At 44.1% G+C, this 13,476-nt stretch overlaps 1 protein-coding gene across 3 annotated transcripts in view; it reads left to right on the top strand.

Annotated features, from left to right (window-relative positions):
* The window catches only part of ESRP2 (epithelial splicing regulatory protein 2), a 49,560-nt gene that overhangs the window by 18,748 nt on the left and 17,336 nt on the right, over positions 1 to 13,476 (top strand). For all 3 annotated transcript variants that reach the window (XM_083512483.1, XM_083512485.1, XM_083512484.1), the window contains exons 4-11: positions 3,126 to 3,239; positions 4,441 to 4,555; positions 5,444 to 5,542; positions 5,681 to 5,741; positions 8,559 to 8,669; positions 9,363 to 9,495; positions 10,515 to 10,557; positions 11,491 to 11,792. In XM_083512483.1, coding sequence (XP_083368609.1) covers positions 3,126 to 3,239; positions 4,441 to 4,555; positions 5,444 to 5,542; positions 5,681 to 5,741; positions 8,559 to 8,669; positions 9,363 to 9,495; positions 10,515 to 10,557; positions 11,491 to 11,792 — 978 coding nt within the window. The remainder of the gene's footprint in view (positions 1 to 3,125; positions 3,240 to 4,440; positions 4,556 to 5,443; positions 5,543 to 5,680; positions 5,742 to 8,558; positions 8,670 to 9,362; positions 9,496 to 10,514; positions 10,558 to 11,490; positions 11,793 to 13,476) is intronic.

The following is a 13,476-nucleotide window of genomic DNA, read 5'->3' as shown; positions in this document are numbered from 1 at the left end:
TTCTGAAGCAGGTTTGAAACCATAGTTTGTGCTAACACATTGATGGAGTGTCAAGCCAGAGTTATGGCTGTGTTACCCTGCCCCTGGAGGTTACTACTATACCTAGAAATAGGAGTGTTGAGCCAAGAGAGTGTTGAGAAACCAGTGTAGCCTAGTGGTTAGAGTGCTGGACTAGCTGAGAATGTCCCCTGCCTGTGAAAATCAGAAGAGACACTTCCAATCAGGGCAGACAATACTGAGCCAAACCAACCAACCATCTCACTTACGGTAATGTAAAGCAGGTTGTGGTCGCATAAAGGGAGTAGGGGTTATATGCTGTCAAGCTTGGAGTTGTCTTGAGGAAAAGAGAGCAGACAGATGCTGGCATTTGGCCAACATGCAACTGACTAAACTTGCTGAGCCACTTTTCTCTCTGCTGCCAGATAAATAGCCAGAATCCTGTCCAACCAGTTTCTAAATCTGCTGCTCAATCAGTTTTCCCCTTCTTGGCCCAAATATTCACTTGTAGGTAAAATGTATTATAGGAGCTGGCGGGGGCAGCTAAACTTTTAAAACAAAGCCCTTTACAATAATTTTTCTCTTGTTACTTCATGATTCATGCTTAGCACTGCAACTTTATTATTGGTTCTGTTTATGAGCCAGGATAGCAATATCATTGCCAACAGTCAATCCAGCGAGGACTGGGCTTAGTAGAATATGACTCTTGAATCATAGAATTGTAAAGTTGGAAGACACACTGACACATCTAGTCCAACCCCCTGCAATGCAGGAATATTCTGCTTTCCCATATGGCGATCAAACCTGCAACCTTGGTGTTATCAGTACCACACTCTAAACCACTGAGCTAAAGGAACCATCAATCAGACTTGATGCCAAGTGCCCATGTGTTGTATAGGTTCAAATCTTCACTCTGCTGTCAAGCCTGCTGGGTGATGGTGGGCCAGTCAGGATCTCTCAGCCTAACCTCCCTCAAAGGTTTGTTGTGAGAATAAAACTAGGATTAGTCACATGTACTACCCCATAAGACTCTGGATCCCACTGATCCACAATGTCTGACATCCCACTCCAAAATGCTCTGTTTCAGAGCTTTCTGTTGCCGCCACTGGTGATAGCTCCCCAACCTGTCTGGGTGGAGATCAGCCCTCTAGACATTGGCAGAGGCCAGTGGAGAAGGAACTGAACTGCATGTTAATCTCCCCAAGACATCAGTAATCAGGGCAATTTTCAGGTTGCAGCGCAAAGCAACCATATATTAAACAACAATGTAAGCAACCTGAGATTTTACCTTGAGGGCTGCTTGAGTGGAATGGCGGGCTACGGGTTTTCAAGACATGCGGGGAAGATTCTATCTCCCCATAGAAAGCCTCTGCTCTGGATCACTCTGTTTTGAACAAATATATTCATGTATTGACCTCAGTCCCCTATTATTGAGATGCTAATGAACTAACTGTTACTGTTTACCAAATGTGTTCAGATACATACTGTGTTTGGATTCCCTCTAACCTGAGTCACCTGCAAGAGACTTCAGAGCTGGTGCTTTGGACAATGGATCTGACTGAGTCAAAACCTTGCTTTTGCTGTAATTCCTGTAATCAAACACACCTTGGGCACAGCTACACTCCTACAAAACAGACTCGGGGGGGAGGGGTGTCAGAGCTCCGACTGCATTTGTTTAAATGTTGGCATCAAGACAGTTTCTCTGAGGCTGCTGAACTCCACGCTCTTTAACAAGGGAGGCCTCTGAACTCCAAAATGTGCAGACTTCTGAAATTTCATGTTAATGAGAATAAAGAACAGAAGTGTGTCTTGGGATTTAGTTTTGAAACTGGCACAAGCCCCGAAAACGCTTTTTTCCGGTGCATACTGTTTTGCATCATTGGGCTCTATGAGTGAACCTTGAAGGGAGGGAGAACAGGTGGAAAATACTGTTTCTGATGGTAAAAGGCTGTTGTGTTTTTTTGTTTCCTTGCAGACTTCTTGAGACTGGTGGGTTTCTGGTTGTGCTGGGGCTTATTAGCACTGTCTGATAGCTGCAAAAAATATTATTGCAGGAAGGAGTGACAATCCTTTGTTGTTTTAAAGAGATCAGCAACTGGGAAGCCCCTGATTCCAATCTGGCCTCAGCCTGCTGTGAAAAGATGTATAGGGTTGTGAAAACACCATACGTGACTTCCACCAAATAATCTTGGGAATTGTAGTTTACTCCCTCACATAGCTACAGTTCCCTTAAACTACAGTGCCCAGGATTCTTGTTGGGGGCGGGTGAAGAGTCTGGTGCTTTAAATGTATGTTGTATATGCAGTCTTGGACTAAGCACTTGGGTCTTCTGCTCTCCTTTGCCTCATCTGCTCCTTTATTGAGTTGCTGACCATTGTTTGCTTAACTTTCTCTCCTTATCAAATTGGTTAACAGAAACTTGTTAATCAGTATTAACTGTTTGGTAGCTTTTGCTAAAACAGCACTGATCTTGCACAGGCATACACTCTTTTGTTTTTTAAAAGGCTGTGGTTAGCACCCATGAATGGCAGATGCACATAATTACTGAGCTTTTGCCAAATTGGTGCATGTGTTTAATCAGGGATAGAATAATATGTGAAACCAAAACTTTCCTGCTCCCAGTTTGACTGGATTGCTCCGCTCTGATCCTCATTTTACTTTATATTTATTATATTATTATTATTTAAAGAAGTCTGAGTTACCTTTCATCTAGGCACTCAGTGCCTGGTTTGCACATCACACTGGACCAAATCATGGCTTAACACAAACATGCAGCTTCCCAGAGAATTGATCACATGTGCTGTGTTCCTCCCCTAATCCTCAAACCATGGACCAAGTTGGGAGGATAAGCTAAGCCAAACCATGGCTTGACTCAGAGCAGCACAGGAGGAGGAGGATCAGGGAAAGATCACAGCAGCCACAATCTCCTCTCTGGGAACCTTCACATTTCCCAAGCCTCTCCCGACTGCGTTTCCCAAAATGGGCTGGGCCTTTCAGACATTTTTGCAGAAGCATTCCATTGGGTCATGTTTCAAACTCGCTCATTTGGTGACTAGTATTTTAAATGGCGAGAAGAGGGACTGAGTTGGAAACTTGCAAATCTGAATACAACTGTTTGCTTTTTCTAGTTCAGCCAACTTGTATCCAGTGATCTAAAGGCTCTGGGAAGAAACACTTACACATTCTGCACAGATGGCCAGCTCCTCATTCGGCAGGTCCTTCATCCAGAGGCCTCAAAAAAGGTACGTGGCTAGCAGGATCCTAGCACTAGCCTGGAAAACATGAATGCAGTCAGTGGTGGTCAGATTAGGTCTGAAAAGTACAACCCCTTCGCCATCACCATGGCAGATTGTATAGTCTCCAAATGTGAGTGGAACTTGTGAAAGATGCACAGCACTGAACCAAATCATCTCGCTGCCTGAGATAAAATGCTTTTGCAACTTGTAAGAGACACAGAAGTTTCACAATGACTAGGTTTGGATGTTATCATGATGGGAATGGGACCTGCCTTCTGCTGGGCTCCCACACGCTCCCCCTCCCCCCACCCACTATTTAGCATGGCTGAAAGAGATTTTATTTACCACAATTTACATTTCCAAAACCCTAAACTTGTTAATCCCAACTACTGTTGGTTGGAAACAAGTCAATTTCAAACTGACTTATTGAAGCTGGCTTGTTTCGGTTAAGACAAACCACAGTACGGGGCTTTGACATAGCACTAAAGTGTGGATAACAAAATTAGAAACAAAGGCTTCCAGTCTCTTCCTTGCTGGAGAAGAACAGAGGAGCAGGGAGTTCAGAATGCTACAGGGAGGCAAGGCTCATTATCATCAGAACAAACCAGTTTGTTATATAGTGGTACCTCGGGTTACAGACACTTCAGGTTACAGACACTTCAGGTTACAGACTCCGCTAACCCAGAAATAGTACCTCGGGTTAAGAACTTTGCTTCAGGATGAGAACAGAGGCAGTGGGAGGCCCCATTAGCTAAAGTGGTACCTCAGGTTAAGAACAGTTTCAGGTTAAGAACGGACCTCCAGAACGAATTAAGTTCTTAAACCAAGGTACCACTGTAACATCCTAAAGCTGTCACTAAGTATGAACAGAGAGTGCCTAAGTTCCTCTCTCCTCCACTGCCATGGCTTCCTCCAGTAGTTTAAGGTGCTGGGAATGGTAGTGAGGGGCGAACTACAGTTCTCAGGATTCTTTGGGCGAAGCAGTGTGCATGAAATATATGGTGTGGATTTAACCTTAGTTGGAGAAACCTAATGATCTGCATCTATGCAGATCTGCATGAGTTTTTGTAACAATAATAATTATAGTTATAATAATGCCTTTGTGTCAGTCTTCTACTATTGGAGAAAACTAAAGACCTGCATCCGTGTAGGATATGAATGAGGCTTTCTAATGCTCTATATGTGTTGTTGTTTTTCTCCATCACAGAATCTCCTACTGTCTGACTGCTTTTATTCATTTTATGATCTGCGCAAAGAGTTTCATGACTGCTACCCTAATGTGGCCCCCGTGAAAGACCAAACTATCCAGTCTATGGCAGAATGTATCCTTTCTCTTGCTCCTTCTAAAGCTGGATTCGCTCTTTGTGTTGATACAGGTCCCAGTGGCCCTACCAACCTTTAATCCCCACTTTTAAGGAAAAGGAAAACTTTTTTCTTTCTTTTTTAGTTTTAAGAAAGAGCTGAGCTTACACCACAATGCCACACTCTATTTAGGGTTTGCCTGTAATGCCCTAGCTGTGACTCAGCACATGTGACCCATCTACCTTTTTCCTGCTAGGTTGCACCAATGGTACTGTAGAGTTGGGGTAGTTTATGTGGCATAATACACTTCAGGTTCCTAGATTACTGTCCCGAGAATAATCCACCCTGCAGAATGCAGGTGTGGGCCATCCCTGTTCTAGAAAACATAGCATTCACCCTAGCATGGATGGGATCTGTAGTCCAAGATCTTTGATCATTGGCCATGATATCTGGAGCTATAGTTCAATTCCTGCTCTATCACTGTAGTGAAATAACAACAACCCATGTAGCTGAAGATAGCATGGGTAGTGCTTTTTTCCTAGAAAAATAGGTGTTGGTACTCACCACGAAGTTGTTATAGTAAGTGCCACACATTTCAACCACAAAAGAGAGGTGGTGGTACTGTGTACCCTTGAGGACCCCCTGGAAAAAAGCACTAGTAATTGTGTGTAGCCTTTATTTCATGGAGACCATAGCCATATATGCTGCTGATGTTTCTTACTAAGCACTTGTGCATGTATCAATTGCAGTCGGATCATAATTTTTCTGAGCGAACTCTTCATAATGGCAGCCTGCTGTCTGACAAACAGAATCAATATTAATCAGCCTATGGTGCATTCACTGCCATAATTTTGTGTCCTTGTTGCTCGTGAAACCCTTTGCCCTGTTTTCTTGAACATGTTGTCTAGATATAGGCTTTAGGATTAACGAAGCGGAGGAGGATTTTGGAGTGTGGCAAGTGAAAGCCATGGTGGCCATTATTTTCAGCATGCTGCCGGATACATGTGGTAAGTGGAAACAATTGCTTCTGCTGAATGTGGGCACTTTTCCATCATGGCTGACAAATGCCAGTTTTTCTCTCTTCAATCTTCTGTGTGCATTTCCATTTAAAAAATAAAGTATTTTTTTTAATGTGTTTTGATCAGTTGCAGATCACAGGTTCACTGTCCCAGAAACCGTGAAATACAAGTATGAAACTGGACCCTGGTAAGTAGTAGCTTCACAGTGCAGCAATGGGTGCATGATTGGGAGGGGGGGTGCAAATATCTCTGTCCCCAAGATGATTCTGTCACCCTGGTGTGAGGAACTCTATATGTTGCTGAACTACAACTCCCATCAGCCCCCATAAGCATGGCCCATAGCCAGGGATGATGGGAGTTGCAGTCCAACTACATCTGGGGTGCCAAAGCTTCCCCATACCTGGTGCATCCCATGAATCCGGTTTTCTTTTGGTTTCTAGACCTTCTGATTCTAGAGAGAGTTTCTTTGTTGGTGGGGCAGGGAGAGAATGGGTCAAGGTGGTTCAAACATGTACATAAATCTAAAACAAGTTGGGCACTTCTGTTTTTTCTCATTTTAGCATTCATATATGAGTTTTCCCAAAGTGGTTAGTGTGCTCAAGTTTAAACAAAAGAACAATTCCCAGTGTTTGCATCAGAAATTGCAGTGGGTATAACCAAATGTAATATATAAATCTTGACTTAATTAAACGCTTGCTTTTTTAAAAAAAGAGCCAGCCTAAATCTTTCAGGAAGCTCATTTTTGCTAATACAAACATAATCAGTGGGCTACCTATAAGTTCTGGATTATATAATTCCCATCATCCCATCAGCTGAGGCTGATGATAGTTGAGAATCCCAACAACCTGTGGAGGGCCACAGCCTTTTCCAAACTTGCATACACACACACACACACACACATATATATATATATATGCACTCTTTATTCCAGTATATCACAGGCACGTATTTGAGGCGGTAGGGTTGAAGGGGAGCCTTCATAAGTCTTCCAAATATAAGTGCTTGTTTCTTTTTTCCACAAGCACATAAAAGAGTTTGATCCATTATTTTAGTGGTGTTTTCTTTAAACACCAAACTTGTTATGAGAAGAATTTGTCCATGTTGCTGATACAGCTTATTCCTCATAAGACATGGAATCCCAGTGGGCCACAGTAAAATGTTTTGCATGAATCCAGAACATGTTCCCCATTTTTTCCCATGCATCTAAGAAACCTATACGTTGATGCAGATGTGGCCTTTGACCCTCCAGCAGCTTGGATGCAATAATACCAAAATAATTAAAGCACCTAGACACCAATTGTTACACCATTGCAATCAGCCCTTTAGATACCTTTCCTCATTTTTGCCTGTTGCATTAAAAGTTAACCAGCCCCTTGTAAGGTTTTTCTCACAGAATATCCTATATTCTTTTTTTTCAGTCCAAAGGGATGGGGGAAAGGAGCAGTTATACTGTAGAACTGTATTGCAAACTGCAGTTGGACGTAATGTAAGCAATGAAAGGCAGGCTGCCTCAAATTGTGTGGGAAGGTTTGGGGCATGCTTGGTCTTTGCACTTGGGCTGCCACCAGAGAGAGAGAGAGAAAGATGACTACATGAAGGGACAACTCTGTTTATCTTGGTGCTCTTTCTGATCTTCGTGGAAGTCTCCTGCCTTGCAGGCTGCCTCGAGTCAAGGGCTGCAACCTCTCTTGAGGCAACCTTCTCAGCGGGCATTTGCACACTTTGCTCTTCACTCTTATTGTTAGTGTGTCTCTGACTGAGTGTGCATTTTGTCAGGCTGAAATGAAATCGTCAGGAGTGTGTAATCTGCTGTATTAGTGAATGGGCAGTTGGCATCCAGGCCAGCTGACGGACAACTTGCTTCAGCAGGAGCTTGAGAATTTCCCCTTCCCCAGCCTTTCCTCAGTCCCATTTCCTGGGTCACAGGATGTGTGGTTGTTTTGCTGGGTCCTTAAGAGATGGAGAAGGGTGTGATTGGATTGCTTTAAATTAAAAACACACAAATAAGCTAATATGGCAAGCAGGGGAAGGGAGAGGAAAAAGCCACAGGCAAATTTACAGATGGACACAGGCAGATGGACAACAGGGGGCTTCCTGCAGCTTGTCAAATCTTTTGGCTGGTTTGATTTCTGATAATGTGCTGTTTTTCTTTTATTGCATTGGATAATCTGGATTCTCTTTTTTTCTTAGATGTGTTATATATTCTGTGCTGCATCACAGGGGGTTCTTTTATTGTATGGGGTGTTTAATCTTTAAGCAGAAAAGCAGTATCTTTTTTGTTGTTAAAAATGTGATAGTGAAATGACGAAATTTGTCCTTTATTTGGGAGGTGGCAGTGTGTCTTGAATGGCATCCATTTTCCATTGCTCAAACAGGGACACAAGCTGCCTCCTTATACTGAATCGTTCTTCCAGCTCAGTGCTATCCACACCAGGGGTAGCCTCTAAATGTTTTGGCTGTGAAGGAAAGAGCAATCGCAATAGCCTTGCCAGTCCTGTGTGCACCTATGTTTTGCTTTGAATGCACTGTCTTGGAGCGGTGTCTTTCACTTCCTGCAAGCTCAAGCTCATGTTTCATTTCACATCCTGGCTGGGATCCAAAGAGCTATTTTCATCCAGTGGAATGGTTCGCACTTCCCCCTCCTTGAATATCCGAATTCTCCCATCCCATATCACAAGCTCTCTCACATTTAAAACTATGTGGACACCTGAGTTAGCGAGATGTGTTATTGTTCAATAAACGCAAGTACACAGATGCTTGGGTTGCATAGAACTCATTGCGTAGTTCTTTGGCTCCTGGCCTCCACTGTGAAAGGGGTTGAGGCTCCCACTTCAGTGGCTGAAGTTGTGCACACCGGAATTGCCAAATAGAATAATTTGTTTTGTAGAAAGAACTCAACACTGTTGTGCTTATTACATGGTTGCTTGCAGCATAGTTTAAAAAGAATTGTGGAGTGCTTGGATCAGTTGCTGATCTCAAACGTCCTCCTTTTTCTTTTCCGCAGTAGTAAATCAGAAGCAGTGGACAGTGAAACAGTAATACGTGCCAGAGGGCTCCCTTGGCAGTCTTCCGACCAGGACATTGCTCGGTTTTTCAAAGGCCTTAATATTGCCAAGTAAGATCTGCTGTAAAGTTCCCTGTTCAGGATGCAGTGCTATTTGAATTAATTGCTACAAATTCGTATGTGTGTTACATTTTCCTGCTGAAGGATCCCGAGCGCTTGGGAGAGAAAGAGGCATTTAGGCTGTCAGCCCATATGACTTGAGAAGTCAAGATACAAATAGGCCCCAGCTGATAAGGGCCCTTAGGGTTGCAGCCTTAGTTGTCTATTCAAGTCCCAAACTTTACTGCAGCGATGGACAACCTCTGGCCAGGGGGCTCTGGCAGACCCTCAGGGCACTCCCTGCTCTCCACAGACCTGTGCCAAGCTCTGCACCTTTCACAAGTGCTTTCCCATGCTGGAATGTGTTCTTGAATAGTGATGTTGCTTCTGGCTTGTTTTGATGGGGGACAGAAGGGGGCGGGTGTCTGACTTTTGCAAGGTTGGGGATGTAGCTTGAAGTACCAAGCTAAGAGTCAGATCCATTGTTCTGACCAATTTTGCCTCCCCCCCCCCAACACCAATGTAGCCCCTGGAATGTTCCCAACAAATCAATGTGGCCTTTGAGCTGAAAAAATGTTCCTGCTTTTCCTTAAATATGTCTTGCATCCATGCACTCTGCCCTGGAAGAATAAAAGAGTAATTGTTTTTTCTCAGGATGTAGATGAAGTCATCCTTGTTCATCTTTTTTGTGTGTCTCCCTGCTAGAGGTGGGGTGGCCCTGTGCCTGAACGCCCAAGGAAGGAGGAATGGAGAGGCCCTGGTGCGATTTGTCAACTCTGAGCAGAGAGATTTGGCCCTAGAGCGGCACAAGCACCACATGGGTAGCAGATACATTGAGGTACATTGTTTGGGTTCAGGTCTGAATGCTTTTGGATGTTGTTAGCTCCTATGGTTTGTACAAGAAAAAGTGGGGAATGGGTGAATAAATGAAAAGAAACAGATTTATCTTTACTAGGTTTCCTATTTCAACATGAAATCCAAGCTATTGTCAAATAATACTAGCTGTTTGATCTAACATCACCAGAAAAGAGAGTACATGTTTCCATAAAACGTGCATGTGCTAATTTGCAGGTGAAGATGGAAATTCAATAATAATTAACTACAATTGAAATAGAATTGAGATGCTATGATTTAAATGGGTGCATCTCATCCTAGTGGGGAGTAAAATGGAGGACTGTCCTCTGTAAAATAGGACATGTGGTCATGTTAATTTGAGGGATCATCAATATGTGCCCACAGGGTCCCCTCCCCTCACTCCTCCCTCTGCTGAAATTAGGCTTGGAAGATGCATTTTGCCTGGCCTTTGGCTTGGAATCAACTTGATCCCCTTCCCCTCTATCCTTTTTCCTGTTTCCTCCTTCTGTGATGGAACTCCTATTTGGGGACTTCCTTGGCTTTTTTTCTGGCCCACATAGGACCAGTCTGGATAGTTGGCCTTGGTGAAGATTTGACGTTTTCATCCCCAAAAAGTTTTTTGTTTGAGTTTCTACTGAAATGAGGCTGCATTTTAATGTTGTATTTTAATGTTGTTTTTAAGTTGTATTTTAATCAATTGTTTTATACCTGGTGTTAGCCACCCTGAGCCCGGTCTTGGCTGGGGAGGGTGGGGTATAAATTATTTTTTTTATTTTATTAACCAGTGTAATAGGTTGCTCTGTGTGTGGCGCTTCTGGGCCCAGAAGGTTTGCTGACCTCTGCATTATCAGATCAGTAAAGTGCGTTTTGCATGCACAGAAGGGTTAAAAACCCACGTGTCAAAAAAAAAAAAGTCCAGAAGTTATGCAATGCTACTGTTGCTCATATTTAGTAGTATAATCTGTCACACCAACACAGTACTTTATTTTTTTCTTACTTCAGGTTTACAAAGCAACTGGGGAAGAATTCTTGAAGATTGCTGGAGGTGAGAAGTTTGGAATAAACCTTTTCAGCTTTGCCATTGAAAGTTTGCTGTTGTGAATGTGTGAAAACAAAAGAAATTTATAGTGTACTATCCATGCTCTATTAGCATGGATAGTCTAAGCGATTAGACTACTGTCGTGCACTTTACCTGGAGCTGCCTTTGAAGGCTACTTGGAAACCGCAGTTAGTTCAGGATGGCGTGGGATTACTAGCTGGGACTGGGCATTATGACAATATTGCTAACTGCACTGGCTCAATTTCCAGGCCTGCTTGTGAAATAATTAGCAGTAAACAAGAAAGACCTGCCTCAAAGAGTTACCCGAGTTACCCCCTTTAATGTATTGTAATGCTAGACTGTGCTAAAGTGTGCAAGTGCAGGGGAACTGAGTGCTTGACAGTACTTTACAGGTGCCATTGAATCGTAGGTAACATTTGATAGGGTTGCAACATTTAACCAATCGCATTAGATCAAGGGTTGTTCACCTGTGCCCCTCCAGGCACTCTTGGACTCCAGCTCCCATCAGCCCCAGTCAGTGTGGCAAATAGCGAGAGATGGTGGGAGTTGACCAGCAACATCTACAGTGTCCTAGGTTCCCCATCCCTGGGTTAGATGAATTCATTTTGAAACACTTTTGATCATCTTAAAAGTTTCTTCAAAAGTTGGGGAAAGTATCTCAACGATCGAGCATCAATCCTGCATGCAGGTTCCAGGATCGATCCCTGGCATCTCCAGGTAGGACTGGGAATGCCCCTTTCCTGAAACCCTGGAAAGTTGCTTCCAGTCAGTGCAGACAGTACTGAGCTAGATGGACCAGTGGTTTGACTTGGTATAAGGCAACTTCCTAGGTTCTTTGGTCCAGTTAATTAAATGCCAGGTATGTGTAAAAGAGATATAGCAAATTATTGTAACTCTTCACCCCCTACCCACCCGCAGGTACCTCCAACGAAGTAGCTCAGTTCCTCTCCAAGGAGAACCAAGTCATCATCCGGATGCGGGGTCTCCCTTTCACAGCCACGCCCGAGGATGTCCTGGGGTTCCTGGGACCCGAGTGCCCTGTCACAGGAGGGAAGGAGGGGCTTCTCTTTGTCAAGTATCCAGACGGACGGCCTACGGGAGATGCTTTCGTCTTGTTTGCCTGTGAAGAGTACGCGCAGAATGCTCTTAAGAAACACAAGGAGATCCTGGGCAAGCGATACATTGAGCTCTTCAGAAGCACGGCAGCAGAAGTCCAGCAGGTTGGAGCACTTGCCCAATTCTGTGTATATGGGGGTGGGGAGAGAAAAGTGGCTCATCACTGTGTCACAGGGAACTGCAACGTCTGGAGGGCCAGAGGTTCCCCATCCCTTTCTTGGCAAGAAGCTGCATTGGTGCTATGAGGTGACTGAGGGCAGACAGAGGTTGTTGGTGGGCCAGGGCCCCATTCGCCCAGCCTCCACTGCTTCATTCTTCCATCCTACCAGTAGGAGCTTTGACTTCCATGCAGCCAAAGCAAAGGTCAGGGGCAGGGCTGCTATTTCTAGCTGAGGCCTTTGCTTCCCCTTCCTTGTCACACAAGCAAGCGAGAACTGGAATTCAGTCCAGTCTTGCTCTTTCCCCACTTGCAAGGGCAGGAACTTCCTGAATGAGAGCCAACCTGGGTTTAGCACCCAAAAATCACTATTGTGAAGAAACAACTGCTAGGTAGTGGAAGGTGGAGAATTGCTATACCGAAACTCGTCATCTTGGGGTCAGGTTGGTGCATCCATGTAACGCATTATTTACTGAACCTCATTTAGGAGCACACAAAGCTGTGTTATACTGAGTCACGTGTGAACTTAAGAAGCTGCCGTGATGATGGGCCATCTAGATCAGTATTGACCTAGGGCATGTCCTTCTCATTGGTCTGGCACATGCAGCTTCCACGTCTGTGCAGTTATTCCATTGAATCTGTTTTTATTAAAAGCAGTGACTGATAAACAGAAAATGCATATGCAGACGCTGCTGACATGGAATCCTATTTTTAACAAGCTAGGAGTTCTTGAACAGGAAAAGAAGGCAATCTAAGCTCAAACCCAGAGCAGGAGCTGTGCTAGGCTGTAATCCTAACCACATTTACCTGGGAGTGAGTCCCATTGAACTCAGTAGGACTGACTTCTGAGTGGGCGTGTTTAGGATTGCACTATTGTTAGCCTGTTGCAGCAGAAGCCACTAAAGCCTCACCAAGCCAGGTGTCTGGGAGTGTTAACTTCCATCACTGCCACCCCACCCCACCCCCAGCCAGCACAGTTACTGATGGGAATTCCAGTCCAGAACATCAGGAGGGCAACAGGTTGGGGCAAGGTTGACCTCAGATTTTTGTGTGTGGCTGAATAGCTATGACCAAACAAGTGCATTACCAGACAGCAGCCACTTTATTTGCTGCTCTGCCTCCCTCTTGTCCTCTTTTAATCAGCTTTTGAACAATGGGCCTCAACAGGCAGCTTGTCTCCAATTATTTCTGTCTGGTTTCTGTCTGTTGGGAGGAACCCAAGAGGGAGAAGCTTCAGAAAGTAGCTCATGGGAACTGGGAGGCAAGGGGACCAGTGAGAAGCAGAGATTTCCCCTGGCCCAGATCTGGCAAATGATAATAAGCAATCTTTCTGCAAGTGGGAGCTGGTGGTAGTTGTTGTGTTTGCGCTCTCTCTCTCTCTCTCGTGTGTGTGTATGTGCGTGCTTTTTGGAACATGTAATGTCCTTTCATGGAGGCTTTCCTTGTCATTAAAACAAAATGGTTGAGCAGGGCTCAAGTTATAACAGCTATTTGTAGCATTTAAACAACTTTAGCAGTTGGTTACTTTTCATTTATTTTCAGATTATGTCTGTACCACTTAAATGTAATGAAACATAATAACATACCAGAGAAAAATGACCAGGGTTCAGGTGTCATAATATGTCTGAGGC

This window comes from Podarcis liolepis, assembly GCF_965112155.1.
Source record: "Podarcis liolepis genome assembly, chromosome: 7".
Lineage (NCBI taxonomy): Eukaryota > Metazoa > Chordata > Lepidosauria > Squamata > Lacertidae > Podarcis > Podarcis liolepis.
The sequence above is the reverse complement of the archived record's forward strand: the minus strand, read 5'-3'. Positions and strand labels throughout refer to the sequence as shown.